This window comes from Sciurus vulgaris, assembly GCF_902686455.1.
Source record: "Sciurus vulgaris genome assembly, chromosome: 4".
Classification (NCBI taxonomy): Eukaryota; Metazoa; Chordata; class Mammalia; order Rodentia; family Sciuridae; genus Sciurus; species Sciurus vulgaris.
In genome coordinates this window covers 140729053-140748571 of record NC_136464.1, presented here as the reverse complement: position 1 = coordinate 140748571, position 19519 = coordinate 140729053, and the positions used below count along the sequence as shown (strand labels likewise).

The 19519-nt window shown below is 37.8% G+C and overlaps 1 protein-coding gene across 3 annotated transcripts in view; it reads left to right on the top strand.

Annotated features, from left to right (window-relative positions):
• EPSTI1 (epithelial stromal interaction 1) overlaps nt 1-19519 on the top strand; it is a 97487-nt gene that overhangs the window by 59048 nt on the left and 18920 nt on the right. Inside the window, exons 8-10 of one of the 3 annotated variants that reach the window (XM_079136961.1) lie at nt 9382-9414; nt 11330-11419; nt 16260-16445. In XM_079136961.1, coding sequence (XP_078993087.1) covers nt 9382-9414; nt 11330-11419; nt 16260-16445 — 309 coding nt within the window. The remainder of the gene's footprint in view (nt 1-9381; nt 9415-11329; nt 11420-16259; nt 16446-19519) is intronic. The other 2 variants (XM_079136962.1, XM_079136963.1) reach the window with 2 other exon arrangements.

Below are 19519 nucleotides of genomic sequence, written 5' to 3'. Positions count from 1 at the left end.
ACAATTTTTCATTTTCTGACAGTCAGACAGCTTGTCAATTCAGCCCTCCCCTCCCCCTTGGGTTCCTCTTACCACTCCCTCTGACTGCACTGCTTTTTCTATAGTCCTGATACACAGATGTTGTTCTGGGACTTTCTTTTAACATAATGGTTCTCAGCCTCCTCTGTACGGTGGACTAACCTGGGGAGCTTTAAAAATTGCTGCTGCCTGGGTCTCACCCCTAGAGATCCTGCCATATTGTGGTCTGGGTTTCAGGATTTTGAAAAGCTCCCCAGGTGATTCTAAAGTGCAGCCAAGGTTGAGAATCACTGCCTTGAAGCCATCTTGGGAATTTCTTTTATTGCTTTCTTATCTTGAGTCCTCCAATTTCTGGACCTCATTTCTTTTATTTTCCTGCTTTATTTTTTTGTTTTGGTTGAGCATATTATTTAGTTGCGTCCCCAAGAGAAGATGTATGGGAGGCAAACATGTTCAGGTCCTTCCGTATCTGAAACTGTCTTTATCAGCCCTCATATTTTACTTGAAATCTAACTGGTAATTATTCCAAATTGGAAATAATTTTCCTCAGAATTATGAAGACATTGCTCTTCTAATTTTTGAGAAGAAAAGGTTGGTTCCTGAGAAATCCAAGGTCAGGTGAATTTTAGTTCTTATATGAGTGTTTCTCCCTCCTTCCCCTGGGAATATCTCTTTTTCCTTTTCTGATAGTCTGTAATGATGTAGTTTAGTCTGAGGGTCTTTTAAAATTCATTTTCAATCTAGAAATTCATCAGTAGTTCTAAATGATTTGTTATTTCTTTGATTTATTTACCTTCATTTTCTCTTTGTAGAATTCCTACTATTCAAATCCGAGGCCACCTGGATTTCATACTATCTCTTTGTCTTCTTCGTCTTCTCAGATTTTCACCTGTGAATACAGATGCCTCTTGGGTTTTGAAGATAGAGTTTGTGCTTGTTTTCTCCTCTGTTTTGGGTAGTTTTTGAAAGAAGAAAAGAGTAGAACCATCCTTTCATCTTGAGAATGTAACATTTATCATGGGCTGCCTTGTGCTCCCCCACCTCAATTTATATGTTGAGACCCAACCCCCAGCATCTCAGAATGTGACCTTATTTGGAGATAGGGTCTTATTTTTAATTTTTAAAAAAAATTTAAAAAAATTGTTTTAATTGGTTACACTTGACAGTAGAATGCATTTTGACACATTGTACACAAATGGAGCATAACTTCTCACTCCTGTGACTGTACATGGTGCTGCGTCACACCAGTAGTGTAATCATACATGTACATAGGGCAGTGATGTTTGTCTCATTCTACTGTCCTTTCCGTCCCCAAAGCCCCACCCTTTCCCTCACTCCCCTCTGCACAATCCAAAGTTCTTTCATTCTTCTCTACCCCCGCCCCACTGTGGATCAGCATCCACTTACCAGAGAAAACATTCAACTTTTGGCTTTTTGGGGTATTTTCTAGTTCCATCCATTTACCTGCATATGCCATAATTTCATTCTTCTTTTTTTTTTTTATTGTAAACAAATGGGATACATGTTGTTTCTCTGTTTGTACATGGCGTAAAGGCATACCATTTGTGTAATCATAAATTTACATAGGGTAATGTTGTTTGATTCATTCTGTTATTTTTTCCCTTCCCCCCACCCCTCCCACCCCTCTTTACCCTCTATACAGTACTTCCTTCCTCCATACTTGCCCCCGTCCCTAACCCTAACTCTAACCCTAACACTAACCCTTCCCTCCCCCCCATTATGTGTCATCCTCCACTTATTAGCGATATCATTCGTCCTTTGGCTTTTTGAGATTGGCTTATCTCACTTAGCATGATATTCTCCAATTTCATCCATTTGCCTGCAAATGCCATAATTTTATCATTCTTTATGGCTGAGTAATATTCCATTGTATATATATACCACAGTTTCTTTATCCACTCATCAATTGAAGGGCATCTAGGTTGGTTCCACAGTCTGGCTATTGTGAATTGAGCAGCTATGAACATTGATGTGGCTGTATCTCTGTAGTATGCTGATTTTAAGTCCTTTGGGTATAGGCCAAGGAGTGGGATAGCTGGGTCAAATGGAGGGTCCATTCCAAGTTTTCTAAGGAATCTCCACACTGCTTTCCAGAGTGGCTGCACTAATTTGCAGCCCCACCAGCAATGTATGAGTGTACCTTTCTCCCCACATCCTCGCCAACACCTGTTGTTGCTCGTATTCTTGATAATCGCCATTCTAATTGGGGTGAGATGGAATCTTAGGGTGGTTTTGATTTGCATTTCTCTTATTACTAGAGATGTTGAACATTTTTCCATATGTTTGTTGATTGCTTGTAGATCTTCTTCTGTGAAGTGTCTGCTCATATCCTTAGCCCATTTGTCCACTGGATTATTTGAATTCTTGGAGTAGAGTTTTTTGAGTTCTTTATAGATTCTGGAGATTAGTGCTCTATCTGAAGTATGATTAGCAAAGATATTCTCCCACTCTGTAGGCTCTTTCTTCGCATTGCTGATAGTTTCTTTTGCTGAGAGAAAGCTTTTTAGTTTGAATCTATCCCAGTGGTTGATTCTAGCTTTTATTTCTTGTGCTATGGGAGTCCTGTTAAGGAAGTCTGATCCTAGACCAACAAGGTGAAGATTTGGACCTATTTTTTCTTCTATACTCTGCAGGGTCTCTGGTCTGATTCCGAGGTCCTTAATCCATTCTGAGTTTAGTTTCGTGCATGGTGAGAGATATGGGTTTAGTTTCATTCTGTTGCATATGGATTTCCAATTCTCCCAGCACCATTTGTTGAAGAGGCTATCTTTTCTCCATTGCATATTTTTGGCCCCTTTGTCTAGTATGAGAAAATTGTATTTATTTGGGTTTGTGTCCGTGTCCTCTATTCTGTACCATTGATCTACCTTTCTATTTTGGTACCAATACCATGCCGTTTTTGTTACTATTGCTTTGTAGTAGAGTTAAAGATCTGGTATTGCAATACCCCCTGTTTCACTCTTCCTGCTAAGGATTGCTTTAGCTATTCTGGGTTTCTTATTCTTCCAGATGAATTTCATAATTGTTTGCTCTATTTCTGTAAGGTACGTCATTGGGATTTTAATTGGAATTGCATTGAATTTGTATAGCACTTTAGGTAGTATGGCCATTTTGACAATATTAATTCTTCCTATCCAAGAACATGGAAGATCTTTCCATCTTCTAAGGTGTTCTTTAATTTCTTTCTTTAGTGTTGTATAGTTCTCATTGTAGAGGTCTTTCACCTCTTTTGTGAGATTGATTCCCAAGTATTTTATTTTTTTCGAGGCTATTTTGAATGGGGTAGTTTTCCTAATTTCTCTTTCTGAGGATTCATCACTTATGTATAAAAATGCGTTGGATTTATGGGCATTGATCTTGTAACCTGCTACTTTACTGAATTCACTTATGAGTTCTAAGAGTTTTCTGGTGGAATTTCCAATTTCCTTTAAATATATAATCATGTCATCAGCGAACAGGGATAGTTTGAGTTCTTCTTTTCCAATTCGTATCCCTTTAATCTCTTTGGTTTGTCTAATTGCTCTGGCCAGAGTCTCAAGAACGATGTTGAATAGAAGTGGTGAAAGAGGGCATCCCTGCCTTGTTCCAGTTTTTAGGGGGAATGCTTTCAGTTTCTCACCATTTAGAATGATATTAGCCATGGGCTTAGCATAAATGGCCTTTACAATGTTAAGGAATGTTCCCACTATCCCTATTTTTTCTAGTGTTTTGAGCATGAAGGGGTGCTTCATTTTATCAAATGCTTTTTCTGCATCTATTGAAATAATCATGTGATTCTTGACTTTAAGTCTCTTAATATGGTGAATTACGTTTATTGATTTCCTGATATTGAACCAACCTTGCATACCTGGGATGAAGCCCACTTGATCATGGTGCACTATCTTTTTAATATGTTTTTGTATGCAATTTGCTAAAATTTTGTTGAGAATTTTTGCGTCGATGTTCATTAAGGATATTGGTCTGAAATTTTCTTTCCTTGATGAGTCTCTGTCTGGTTTAGGTATCAGTGTGATATTGGCTTCATAGAATGAGTTTGGGAGGGTTCCCTCCTCTTCTATTTTATGGAATACTTTGAGAAGTATTGGAATGAGCTCTTCTTTAAAGGTTTTGTAGAACTCGGCTGAGAACCCATCTGGTCCCGGACTTTTCTTTGTTGGTAGGCTTTTGATGACTTCTTCTATTTCAGTACTTGAAATTGGTCTATTTAAATTGTTTATGTCCTCCTCGTTCAGTTTAGGCAATTCATATGTCTCTAGAAACCTGTTGATGTCTTCGAAATTTTCTATTTTGTTGGAGTATAGATTTTCAAAATAGCTTCTAATTATGTTTTGTATTTCAATCCTGTCTGTTGTGATATTTCCTTGTTCATTCCGAATTTTAGTGATTTGGGTTTTCTCTCGTCTTCTCTTTGTTAGTGTGGCTAAAGGTTTATCGATTTTGTTTATTTTTTCGAAGAACCAACTATTTATTTTGTCAATTTTTTGTATTGTTTCTTTTGTTTCAATTTCATTGATTTCAGCTCTGATTTTAACTATTTCCTGTCTTCTACTACTTTTGGTGCTGTTCTGTTCTTCTTTTTCTAGGGCTTTGAGCTGTAGTGTTAGGTCGTTTATTTGTTGAGTTTTACTTCTTTTATTAAATGTGCTCCATGAAATAAATTTCCCTCTAAGTACTGCTTTCATAGTGTCCCAGAGATTTTGATATGATGTTTCTTTGTTCTCATTTACCTCTAAGAATTTTTTAATTTCCTTCCTAATATCTTCTGTTATCCATTCATCATATAATAGCATATTGTTTAATCTCCAGATGTTGGAATAGTTTCTGTGTTTTACTCTTTCATTTATTTCTAACTTCAATCCATTATGATCTGATAGAATACATGGTAGTGTCTCTATCTTCTTGTATTTGCTAACATTAGCTTTGTGGCATAATATATGGTCTATTTTAGAGAAGGATCCATGTGCTGCTGAGAAGAAAGTGTATTCGCTCTTGGTTGGATGGTATATTCTATAAATGTCCGTTAAGTCTAAATTATTGATTGTGTTATTGAGATCTATGGTTTCTTTGTTCCATTTTTGTCTGGAAGATCTGTCCAGTGGTGAGAGAGGCGTGTTAAAATCACCTAGTATTATTGTGTTATGGTCTATTTGGTTTCTGAAATTGAGAAGGATTTGTTTGACATACATGGATGAGCCACTGTTTGGGGCATAGATGTTTATGATTGTTATATCTTGCTGATTTATGCTTCCCTTAAGCAGTATGAAATGACCTTCTTTATCCCTTCTGACTAACTTTGGCTTGAAGTCCACACTATCGGAAATGAGGGTGGATACTCCAGCTTTTTTGCTGAGTCCATGCGCATGGTATGTTTTTCCCCATCCTTTCAACTTTAGTCTATGGGTATCTTTTTCTATGAGGTGAGTCTCTTGCAGGCAACATATTGTTGGATCTTTCTTTTTAATCCAATCTACCAGTCTATGTCTTTTGATTGATGAATTCAGGCCATTAACATTCAGGGTTATTATTGAGATATGATTTGGTTTCCCGGTCATTTGGTTCATTTTTTAAATTTTATTTATTTATTTGTTTGACACAACTTGTTTCCTCCTTTATTTGACAATTCCTTTAGGATAATTCCTCCCTTTGCTGATTTGCTTCTTTGTTTTTCATCTCTTCCTCATGGAATATTTTGCTGAGAATGTTCTGTAATGCTGGCTTTCTTTTTGTAAATTCTTTTAGCTTTTGTTTATCATGGAAGGATTTTATTTCATAGTCAAATTTGAAGGTAAGTTTTGCTGGGTATAAGATTCTTGGTTGGCATCCATTTTCTTTCAGGGCTTGAAAAATGTTGTTCCAGGCCCTTCTAGCTTTTAGGGTCTGGATTGAAAAGTCTGCTGATATCCGTATTGGTTTCCCCCTGAATGTAATTTGGTTCTTTTCTCTCACAGCCTTTAAAATTCTGTCTTTATTTTGTATATTAGGTATTTTCATTATAATGTGCCTTGGTGTGGGTCTGTTGTAATTTTGTATATTTGGAGTCCTATATGCCTCTTGAACTTGATTTTCCATTTCATTCTTCAGATTTGGGAAATTTTCTGATATTATTTCATTGAATAGATTGTTCATTCCTTTGGCTTGTTTCTCTAGGCCTTCCTCAATCCCAATAATTCTTAAATTTGGCCTTTTCATGATATCCCATAGTTCTTGTAGATTCTGTTCATGATTTCTTACCATCTTCTCTGTTTGTTCAACTTTGTTTTCAAGGTTAAACATTTTGTCTTCAATGTCTGAGGTTCTGTCTTCCAGGTGTTCTATCCTATTGGATATGCTTTCTATGGAGTTCTTAATTTGGTTTATTGTTTCCTTCATGTCAAGGATTTCTGTTTGTTTTTTTTTCAGTATCTCTAACTCTTTATTGAAATGATCTTTTGCTTCCTGTATTTGCTCTTTTAACTGTCGATTGGTGCGATCATTGAATGCTTGCATTTGCTCTTTCATCTCATCGTTTGCTTCTCTGATCATTTTAATTATGTACATTCTGAACTCCTTTTCTGTCATTTCTTCTGCCATGCTGTCATTGGGTTTTATTGATGTAACATCTAGATTTGTTTGCAGCATTTTCTTTCCTTGTTTTCTCATATTGTTCAGGTATCAGTGGACCGCTGAGATATTGCAGATTTCCTCTATTGACTTACAATGTCCCTGAAGATTTCTATATATATCCCCCCTTAGCCTTCAGTAGGCTGAAGTCTTGGAGGAAGTTGATAATGCGGTGCTCCACAAGGAAGCTGCCTCTCTAGGAGTGGTGGCCTTCAGGTGGGGTATAATCCTTGCTAGTGGGCAGAGGTGCCTCCACTTGTTGACCAATGGTCATCCAAAGGGGACCTAGGCTGCGGGCTGAGCCAAGGCCTGTTTGGGCCTGAGTCTCTGGTTTTACCGTCCTTGTGGGGAAACCTCCCCCAACAGGGAAGACTCACCCGGTGGGGAGGCCTCGCTGGTCAGTTCCCTCCTAGAGGTTCCCCTCAATTTACAGCTACTGCCTGGGCTGGGCTGCCTTCCTGTGCAAAGTTCCCAGGGGCCCGGCCCTACCTCCTGGGCCTGGGAGCCTCACCCTTCGCAGATGAATCTCCTTAGGCTGCCCCTCCTCAGAGAATCTGCCCGCAGGCCTGGAACCTTCGCTCCGCCCTAAGCCTGTCTCTGTGTGGCTCTTCCACCCAGAAGCCTCCTAGATCCAGGGACCCTGCTCTGCACCTAATCGCCTGGCTATGCGGCCCCTCCTCTGAGCAGCCACCTGGGGCCCCGTACAATCGCTCTGAGTCCCAGAGACCCGCCACACGCCTCTTCCTCCAGACAGCCACCCAGTATTCCGGTGCGGTCACTAGGAGTCCAAGAAGCTCACTGCGTGCCTCCACCTCCCACCAACCACCTGTAGCCCTGGGCAATCAATCACTCCGAGTCGAAGTGACCCTCCCCGTTCCTCCTCCTTCTCCAGATAACCCCCCGAGTGTTCAGGAGCGGTCGCTGTGAGTGGCTCTGAATCCACGTGACCCGCTGCACGGGTCCCCTGGGCAACCGCCCGGAGCTCTGGTGCGGCCACTCAAGACCAAGCGACCCACCACGCTTCTCCTCCAGGCATCCCCCCTGTGTTCAGGCGCTGACACTTTAAGTCCAAACAACTCACCACTCGCCTTCTCCTCTGAGCAGCCGCCTGGAGCGCTAATGCAGTCACTGCGAGTCCAAACGACCCGCCACTCTCCTCCTCCTCCTCCTCCTACTCCTCCGGGCAGGCCCCGGTGTTCAGAAGTGGTCTGAGTCCAAACAGCTCGCCGCGCGGCTTCTCCTCTGGCAACCGCCTGTAGCTCTGGTGTAGTCACTCTGAATCCAAGCGGCCACGCTCCTCCTCCTCCTCCTCAGGGCAGGCCCCGGTGTCCTGAGTCCACACAGCTCTCCTCTCCACTCCTCCCCTGGGCAGCCACCGGAGCCCCAGTGGTTGCTCCGAGTCCCAGCGCTGTGCCCAGCGGCCTCCTTTATGGCGCTCCCAGTTGTCCGAGTTCACTGCTCCAGCGGGGGGAGGGGCGTCTTGCCGGCAGCTCTACTTCACAAAGTTTCCTGCTTTCCGGGACCACTGTCCCATCTGGGACGCCTTCCCAACGGGTGAGAGTCACCCGGCTGCTTTGAGTTGGTCCCAAGTGTCTCAATATCTCCTCTTTTGAATCCTGAGTCCTGGAGCAACATGAAATGCAGCCACCCTCTAGGCCGCCATAACTTCATTCTTCTTTAAGGCTGAGTAATATTCCATTGTGTGTCTGTACCACATTTTCTTTATTCATATGTTGAAGTGCATCTAGGTTGGTTCCATAGTTTAGCTATTGTGAATTGAGCTGCTATAAACATTGATGTGGGTGTGTCACTGTAGTTATGCTGATTTTAAGTTCTTTGGGTATAAACCAAGAAGTGGAATAATGGGATCAAATGGTGGTTCCTTTCCAAGTTTTCTGAAGAATGAAGATAGGGTCTTTTTAGAAGTAATTAAATTAAAATGAAGTCATTAGGGTGGATTCTAATGAGGATGAAAGGGATCCTTATAAATAGAGCCAGTTGTACATAGAGACATGCATAAAAGGAACATGATGTGGAGAGACAGTGTAAAGATGGTCATCTTGTAGCCAAGGAGAAAGGCCTGGATCAGATAGATCCTCCCCTCACAGTCTGCAGAAGCAACCAACCCTGAAGATACCTCGATTTTGGATTTTTATCCTTCAGAGTCATGAGATAGTAAATTTTTGATCTTTAAGTCCCAGTCTGTGGTACTTTGTTCTGGAAGCCCTAGCAATGGGCTAATTACAATGCTAATTTCCATTTGTTGTTTTGATGTATTTTTCCTTCTTAGTCTGATTCCTACTTGTTTTTTGAATCACTGCTTAGCATCACCTACACTTAGAGAAGACATCCTTGATCTAGTTTAATTAAATGTCCTCATTTTTTGGCTCCCTGTATTGTGACAGTATTGTATTACAGTACTGACATTATCGCTCTTTTTGTCTGACTTCTGTGTGAGGCTCTAAGTACTTGAGGCCTGGGATCGTGTCTTGATACAGTGCTTGTAGATGAGGCACTTAAATATTGTTTATTGAGTAAATATATCATCAGCATAGCTTTGGGGGAAGATGAGCAAAAGTGTGCTTTGTTGAGTGACAAAAGTTGAGCATAAATATTATATTAAATCAATATTTAATGCTAGAAAAATTATGTGGATACAGTGACTTAGACATTCCTGGTATTAAGAACTAAGAAAAATAGAGATCAAAAGTTTTTTTCCCCCTTCTTATTATTTTTGAACAGAAACTTCCTGTCCTGCCTACAGATTACAGCTGGGTAAGCATGCATTAGGACTGCAAGTGACTTTACACTCTCCACAGCTGAAGGTACCATGTGACCTCCCAGTTTCTGTGGCCTTTTAAATGGCACCTTTTATGTCTAATAACCATTATATGTCTCAGTCAAAAACTAGGACTCGTATTATGATAAAAGAACAAAGCAGTAAGTTTAAAAGGAAGGTATTCAAATAGAATTTCGATTCCTTGCCTAAGTCATAATATTTACTTTAATGATATATTGTACTCTGCCTTTGAGTTTCTTAAATAGAAACTGTCTTCCTCCCTTTCTTTCCTTTCCTCCCTGCTCCCTGAGTCTTATGTGAAATACTTTCCATAATGTATTTAATGGAACTCTAATATATTTAAAAAAATAAATAAATAAAGGTCATCAGAGAGCCACTCCCTACCTTCTGGGGCTTTTCACAGTCCCTGTGTGTTTGGCTATAGATAAAAGAAAATCATAGTGTGTAGGTTTACCTGTCTGATGTAGCAGATTTGGGAGGTATGAGGGATTTCTCAATACACGGAGCTCCGCTATTCTCATTGGTATTGCTGTGGATGGTACAATTCCGAAAGCTTCTCTCCCTTTCTGAAAAGTGGTTCTTACTCTTTGATGATATATGGGTTTTTATAGTGACAGGAAAGGGGGAATGAACTAAGAAGTACTTGAGAAAAATTATAGTAAGGGAAAAGGGGAGAACAGCCTACATGAACTTTATGGATTATTAGTCCAGAGAACGAGGCCTGAAATATGTAGCCTGATGCTGAGATGCAGCTGGGAGTTTTATGAGATCAGTGGAATTTCCTAAGCATTGGGTTTTAGGCTGGCCCCTCTGCCTTTCAGGAGCTGGGCCTACAAGTCAATGTGAGGGAGAAGCACATGACAGATGAACTGAATACAGATGCTCTTGATGGGGTTACATTCCAATAAACCCATCCTAAGTTGAAAATATCACAAGATTGAAAATGCATTTAATACTCCTGCTCCACTGAACAGCCTAGCTTAGCAACACACACTATAGAGTGCCTGTGGTTTATCCTCATGATCATGTGGCTGATGGGAGCTGCAGCTCACTGCCCCTGCTAAGCATGTAGAGATAGTATTTTACTGCATATTGCTAGCCTAGGAAAAGATCAAACTTTGAAATACAATTTCTACTGAATGTGTACTGCTTTTGCACCATCACGGACTTGAAAAATCACAAGTTGAACCATCATAAGTCGGGGACCCTGTGTAATTGAAATATCATACATTTCACAATATGTGGTCATTAGGCCAGTATGTGGAACCCTGATGTGATGGGTCGGAAAGACTGAAGGATATCCTATGGCATGTCCTGGCTCCCTGAAGGCTCTGTGCTCTAGAACAGGCTTTGCTTTCCCTCTCAACTAGCAATAGGGTTCAGGTACAGATTAGGGTTGCAAAAATTTAGGAAAAAAAAAATGCATTTTTGGAATTATATGGTATCAATCGCCAGTTGACACATTTAATGGGATATCATTAATGAGCAGTGGACATGTCAGTGCTTCTAATGACAGTGCCACTACTGCCTATGTCTGATAGGGACCTGTCAGCTAGTTGGGATATTTTTGAAAATATCTTCAACTTTATACCAGAAGGAATAAATTATGTTGGTTATCTCCAAGGGGAAAATTTTAAAGCTTAATTAAACAAACATTTAAATCATCCTTTAAAATGTGCTGGATGATTGTGCTTATACTAGCCTTCCTTTTATATACCCCAAGGGATGTCTTCAGATGCATACATAAATCACTCAATAAGCCAGTGTGTGTGGAGAGCTTAGTGTATGCTCAGTACAGAGGTTGAGTTATTAGCACCAGTCCATCATGAGCAGATTGGTGTACTGTGGTGATACTTTTCCTGTGGACTTTTCCCCACTGTATCCTTACAGGCTGGTAACCAAGCTTATAAAGATTCTCTAAGGGAGAAAGAAAACCAAAGATTGCAAAAGATGAAGATGAAGGATGAACAGCAGCAGAAGGTATTTCTGAGACCCTATTAGTTATTGCTAATTGTTTGCTTGAAGTATTGGGTATTTTTTAAGGGCTTCTGAGCAGAAATATTTGGATACATGAAAATCTTGAAAAAAATAACACAAGCATTGATAAGAGGTGAGTTCTAGGCACATTTTAAGAGTATAGGGGTGGATCCTTCTGGTCAACATCGTCAGTACGCCTCTGTTGCAGGCTGTGGTGTGCTACACAGCTGGTGACGGCAGTTCATGGAAAAGATGATGGAGCACGTGTGAACTTCAGATCTCTAAAACAAAACACAACCAACATCACTGATGTTTTTAAACCAAGATATATGAAATTATAGATGGTGGCCGGAGAGTACTATGACATATGACAAAGTGGGCATACAAAGTTGTGAAACTGGTTTCGGTATTCACCTAGAACTAGTTAGGCACATATAATAACAACACATAAAGATACACTATACATGTATAGAAATATGTGAGGCATTCCAAATGTTTCGAGCAATAAAAATTAAGTGAAATAAGTGAAGAGACCCCCCCCCCAAGTGCTGAAGGGCCCATGCACAACATCACATGAAATTTCTCATATGGAAACTGAACATATTCCATGTTGTGACTTGATGGTTGCTCTCACCTTTGATGAGTAGGTTCAGAGAGGGTCAGAAGCTTCTCAGCATGAGATGAGAATGCTGAGGAAGACCAGAGATCAGCTGAATATCTTATTCTCATTGCCTAGTGTTTTCTCTTGCCATATTGTTGGTTGATAAATCCTCTTCTAGAACATCTATCAAACCTGTTTTCTTTTTTTTTTTTAATTCTACAACTAGAATTCTAACTCCCATTTTGATTTCCTTGGTTCAATTTATTTTTTTCCTTGTCTTTGCTTCACAAGGATATTTATTATAGCCATTGTGTGTAAAAATCACATTGTGAAGTAATTTGATCCTTTTAAGTCCCACAGTCCTCACAACAGTGGTCAACCCCTTCCTCACTCATGTTCACCCAGCAGACAGTATAAATGACTTCAGTAGCCATATTGTGCCCAGTAGGTGGTCATTAAAACATTGAGCGGAATAAGCTTGAGTTGAAAATTTCGTGATTAAGCTACTATGTAAGCAGTAAAGAACCATGAAAAATTTTTACTTCTTAGCATTGTTTAAAAATAACTATCTTCTTGTTTCAACAAACTCTTCATCTTGAAACCCACAGTTAAACAAACAGCATTACAGCAAGATTCTAGTAATTGTTATGTAGAAGCTAACTCTGGTATCTATTCATACTGTATTTTCAATAATGTCTGTCAAATGATGTGAAATTATTTGTCTCTTTATGTGAGCTTCCAACTTAATATCAGGTTCTAAGGTATTTAGCTTACTAAGGAGAATGTGGTCAAGTAGTAGACATGATTTCCCCGAAAAGAACTTCTTGTGGGTTTTAAACAGTGTCTTATAAAGTTTGGTTATGTATTTGGGAGATTACAACTATTATAAGTAGAACATTTCACAAGGTGAATACTACACATATTAGAAAATCAGATTTCATTTTCAGATTGAGCTGTTAAACCCTGAAAATTAAGCTTTTTATTTCTTAATCTTGTATTTGGTCTAAGTTTAGACAAATCTTGGAACATATGTATTTTCTGGTTATTGACTGAACATATTTTTATTATCTATCCTTTTACCTCGGTTGTTTTCCTTTCTTAGAATGGCAGTGGAATGAATAACTTTTGTACATAGATATTTTCATCTTTAGATTTCATAACAGTAGAATATATAAGGATATTTACCCATCTGTTCTACTTTATTTTTGCTTCTCCTCCCTCCTTGCTCAATCTGTCATTGGGAAATGTCCACTAAAGACACTCCCCAATTGGTAGACTCGTTCCTTCCTTATCACTTCAGTGATTTACCCTAAGAAACCAATAGTATTGTGTTTATGGTAAGAAGTTACAGAAAACAATATGTTTATGTCATCACAACTATTTCTGTGTTTGTTCATTCCTTTCATTGAACAAACATGCATTGAATGCATGCTGTGGAGTAATTTATAGGTAAATAATTTTAGTTAAATTAAAGTCACAATACATTTATTTAGCTCCAGGGATCTCTGACTTTCATGTATCTTCTATTATTCTGGCCTCTGAGGACAATAGGTTTATCCTGAAGGTTAACCTCTTAGTATTTTAATTTGATTCAGTTCCTTCTTCTAGATACTTATTTAGAATTTTCTTCTTCCCTATCCCTTCTATATATTCTTCCTCATTGACTGCTTCTTTCTTGTCAGTGAGTATGCTCACGCCTACCATTCTAAAATAAACCAACCAACTCACTCCTTCCTTGATTTTGCTATCCTCAGAGAAACCCTTTTTCCTGTTTTTACCAAGTTCAAAGAAAGATGAAGAAAATCTTACTGTAACCACTTCTTTATTATGCATTTCATCCTTAATCCCTTATGATCTGGCTCATATTCATAAATGCTTTTACTGAAATTGTTCTCTAAAGGTAAAATAGCTTTTGAATATGCAATTTTGTAGTCTTATTTTTTTTTTTTTTTGCAATACCTATCTCTCTATAACTCTTCTGATACCCTTTTAAGGTTCCTTTTTCTGACTTTACAAAAACTTCTGGTTGATCTCTCTCTGAGTAATCTATCCCCAAAGTATTAGTTCATTCATTTATTCTATCAAACACACGTGTACTGAGTTTCTATTATGTGTTGAACCTTGCACAAGATGCTGGGGTTAAACTTAAAAACAGGATAAGCAGCAGGGAGTAGGGAGGGGGAAATGTTGATCACTGGGTACTAAGTTACAGTTAGCTAGCAGTAAGACCTTCTGTACAGTAGGTTGACTATACACATTTCAGTAGTATACTTTGAATTTCAGAAACATAAAGGAAAGGACTTTGACTGTTTTAACATAAAAAAATGATAAGTAAGGAGATAAATGTGTTTAGCTTGATTTTAAACATCATACAGTATATACATTTATTTAAAATATCACATGATGCCTTGTTAATATGTGCAATTTTTATGTTCTTTTATGTCAGTTAAAACTGATTGAATAAAAGAAATAGAAACCTTCTCCCTTTAATAAAGATCGCCAATAAAATAAAATAATAATTTTAAAACAACAAGGTCCTGGCCCTCCTGAAATTTACATTTTAATGGCGGAGATAGACAATTAAAATGAGGCAAGGAAAGAAAACGTTGTACATTTTGTTTTATAGTGATTCACCACTTTATAGTAATTCATGTTGTAAAGAAATGAATTATGGGTTGTGATAACTTCAGGGAACTGTATCAAATATTGTGAATTGCCTCCTCCTCTCCTATAACCCTGATTTTTCTTCAGGCAACCATCCTACTTTGCATAGTCAGTGTGTCAGAGAAAGGGGACACCACCCAGCCCTGGGGATTCAGTCCCAAATGGTTCATGGGAGGTCCACTCTCCTAGACTGTGATCAGTTCTCCTATGAACGTGAGCTGTAGTTCCAGCCATTGAGACTAAGGCAAAAGTCTTTCAGAATAAATCTTTATGGATGTGAAATAGTCTGTTCTTTCCATTTAATGATTTTTCAGTTTGTTTCCTTTTTTTGGAGGGAGGGTCTGTTTTCTCATTCTGATATTTACTGTACCTGTCTTTGTCCTGGATAGCATGTATGTGGCATTTTCTTTTCTCATTACTTAATTTTAACCTGTGCCACCTGGTTTAAAATACATTTCTAGTGACCAAAATGGCTGGGTTTCCTTTTACTCAGTTTTATAGTGTCTTGATAGGTAGATTTGATGTGTTTATTATGGTTGCTAGTGTATTTTCATGTTTCTATTCTTGTCCCATAATTTACTTTTCTTTCTTTTTTGGGGGGAGTACTAGGAATTGAAATCAGGAGTACACGAACACTGAGCCACATCCCCAGCCCTATTTTGTATTTTACTGAAAGACAGAGTCTCATTGAGTTGCGTAGCACCTCACCATTGCTGAGGCTGGCTTTGAACTTGTGATCTTCTTGCCTCAGCCTCCCAAGCAGCTGGAATTACAGGCCACAGTGCCGGGCCATTTACTTTTCATTAACAATGTTTTATTTTTCTGACTCTGTGATTGCATTTTCTCTGGTTCTATTTATTTATTGCCTCTCTTTCTTTTTTCCTCCCTCCCTTCCTCTGTTACAAGAAATTTTACAGTGTTAGTTTTTGTTTTTAATCTTGCATAGCCTTTGGTTGTCTCTTTTAATCTGAACATATGTATATCTTTTCAGTTTTCCTTTTTATGTTTATTTCCCTATACTGCTCTGCTCACCATTCTTGGGACAACTATCAAATGGATTTCAGACATTCCAGATCTCTTCTCCATATCTCTTCATTGTTTCTTTTATTTCCTCTCTCCCTTTTTTCTTTTCATTCTGGTAGAAGTCTTTAGCTAGATCATCCTACTCAGTAGATTATTTCAAAACTTTCTCCTGTGCTTATTTGGCACCTGTATTGAATTTGTTTACTTACCAAGATAGCTTGTTTACTTTTTCATAGCTTTCTGCTTTAGGATTGCAATATTCTTTCTCATCTCTCCATTGATGGTAACTATACCAACATTAAAGTTTTACATTTAATGTGTTAAATGTATATTTTTTGTCTTTCCATTTAAATTTTTATTGCCCATGAATTTATGCCTCAGATGTTTGGTGATTCTTATCTTCTCATGTTTGTTTGGACTTGCTGCCAAGTGAGGTATAGGGGAGCTTGTCTTCTGGGTGTGGTAGCCTCTTATTCTCCTGTGACCAGTGGGTTCCAGGGACCTTATCCTGTTCCTCTGAGACAATCCCTCATTGCCCATTCCCTTTTTACCCAGAGAGCTGTGTCCATGCTGCCTGCTATGCAGCAGAAGAGTGGGAGGAGACAGAGCCCACCACCAGGCTACTCTCAATACAGATCTCCAGCTGGTCAGCCCAGAGGCCACCCCAGCATTCCCTCTGGGAGCTCCTTCAGAAGCACTGCCAACTCCGCTCCAGTTGATCCTACACGTATGCTTTCCCAGGTAACTTATTCTGTCTTCCCTTTGCCTTTCAAGAATTTCTTTCAATCTCTGATAGGGTGATTGTACTTACTGATTTTTGCAGAAAATATTTAGGTGACAAAATATTTTTGTGGAACCCATAAAAAATTCTAGTGAGAGCATTTTATGGAGAATGCATCAAGGCTGTGCTTAGAGAAAGAAAACTAAAACTTTAATCCATTCAGTACTAAAAATGGAAAGAAATGAATTAAGCATCCAATCCAAGAATTTAGAGCAAGAACATTAACTGATACTGAAGGAAGTAATTATGATAAGAACAGAAATTAATAATAAAACTTGAAGAAATAACTTCTAAAAATCCAGTCACTTACTCTTTGATAAAGTCAACAAAATAAATCTATAGCAAGTCTAATCAAGAAGAGATTAGCATATGCACAACATTAGAAGTGAGGAATTGGGACCATAGATTTGGAAAATTGCTACAGGTAATACTGTGCTAATAAATTGAAAATCTGGATTATGTGAATGATTTTCCAAGAAAATATAACTCTAAATGACTCAAAGAATTAAAATATGTAAAGGCTAATGAAAATCCATGTGATTTGGAAAGTTTTCTGAGAATTACTTTCCCCAATGGACTGAACTTGGATAATTTTAGAAGTATGTTCTTTCAAATGTTTGAAGAACAGATTTTTTTGTGTATTTGCTTTGTAAATGTTTCAGAGTAAGAAAGAGAATGAAACACTTTAGTATTTTATTTAACTATCATTCCCATGATGTTACACTGTGATAAATGAAGCACTTGTGCATGCTTGTGTCCCCCCCACACCTTGTAGTAACATCTCATAAGGAGAGAGATTAACATCTGAAATAAAATTCAACTACCATAATTTTTCTGTGAAATAGTAATTTACCAAGGCAAAGTAGAGTTTATTCTAGGAATACAAAGATAACTATCTATAACTTGTTATATCTTATCCCTGCAATAGAAAAAAAACATTGAAAGAAAAAACATTTGGCTATCTCTTTAGTAATGTAAAAATACATTGATAAATTTTAACTACTGTCAATGAAAAAAAAAATCCCATTCCAATGAATTAGAAAAAAAAAAAGGATGCTCTTGACATCCATATTCTTCCAAAGCATAACCAACATTATCTTCAGTGGTGAGATTCTAGAATAGTGAAAAACATAAGGATGCTTACAATCCCTCCATGAATCGAATCTGTATCCTGGAAGTTCTAGCCTAGTGCTTCTCAAAGGTATTTGATGGGAAACTCTTTATGCAAAGTTATTTAGTGGAAGACTATTAGTATTGCCTGGAAAAAAGTTTGGGAATTATTTTAGTCAGCTTGATAAATAATAAAAATTAAAAATTAGTTTTTCAATTGGAATTAAGATTATATTTAAGAATGAGAGCAATTTGCCTGTACAACCAGGAGAATCAACTGAAATGTGGTAGAAGAAAATGAGTTCAATAAGAAAGAGTTCATTATAAAATACAAACACACACACACACACACACACATGCAATCATGAATCAGCTTTCTCAATCTCGAATACTAGCAAAATTAATTAGAAAATATAATGGGATAAAAAAGATTCCATCAAAGACCAACTATGTAAAAAAATTGCTCAATAGCTAAAAAACAAAAGCTTTCCTATAATGCATAAAAATCAATTTGAATAAAGCAGAGATGGCTAATGCTCCTGAGTGGTAAAACTCAATATTGTAAGGCCTATAGTTCTGTGCAAATTAAGTGTGAATTTAATGCAATTCCAATAAAATTTCCAGTGGACCTTGAGTTAGTTTGAAAAACTATTTTTAAATTTCATCCTGGAGAATAATTATGAAATTAAAAAAGAAACTCTAAAAAAATATGATCATTTGTGTGTTTGCTGGGGCAAGGACTTATACTAGTAGCTATCAATGTAGAATATTACAAACTCAATAACTCAAGTGACAAGGTAAACTGAAAGACTTTTTGGCAATATCAAATTCTTAAGTTTCCTAAAAGTTAAAATATTATTTCTAAAAGGTATACATTTGTTCTTAGGAAATAAGCAAAGATGTATACAAGATGTATGTATGAATTTGTTCATTTAAAAAATGTGATTAATAGAAAATTTGAAGCAATTTGTTCAATGATGGAGGATTTGAAATTTTTAGAGTTGAGAAATCTGTGCAACAGTTACTACTGTATTTTAATGACATGGAAATACACTCACATACTTGGAAAATAGATTATAAAATAGAGTGCAGACAAATGTTAGAACCTACCTCCTCTTCTTATTGCACTTGGTGCAAATTATTTCATTTCTCTAAGCCTCATCTGTTAGAGCTGATAGTGATGTTATTGCCTCATGACATTGTTTCTAGGATCAAATGAAAGAAAGCATGTAAGGTTTATCCTAACGCCTGATACATGGTAATCCTGAAAATGTGACCCAGGGTGATAAGTTATAATCTATGTGTGTAAATCAAGAAGGAAATATACTGACATGTTAAAGGAGCTTATCACTGTGTGAGGAATTTTATGAGTGTTTTGTTTTTCTTTTTTCTTTTTCTTTTTGGTACTGGGGATTGAACCCAGGGTTGCTTAACCACGGAGCCACATACTCAGCCCCTTTTTGTGTTTTATTTATAGACAGGATCTCACTGAGTTGCTTAGGGCCTCACTAAGTTGCTGAGATTGGCTTTGAACCCACGATCCTCCTGCCTCAGCCTCCCAAGGGGCTGGGATTACAGGTGTGCACCACAGCACCTGGCTGTTTTGGTTTTCTTGATAGTTTCTATAATGTCTACATTTTGCAAACTAAATAACTTTAACAAAAGAAAAGGCTTTTTTTTTAATAGAAGACAGTTGATGGGGATTATTTCTAGGTGGGAGATATAGAACTGTACATGTAGCAGTTATTGAAACTAGAGTCCATTTATTTATATTTATTTTAAAATGATAGAACTAATAATAGCTCGTAAAAAGGAAGTGTACACTATTTGTATTATTTTTCTTGATTTCCCTACTTCACCCATTAGAATCTATTTCCTTTGATTCGGCTTGTCTTCTCTTATTTTTAGTGTGTTTCCTTGCTTT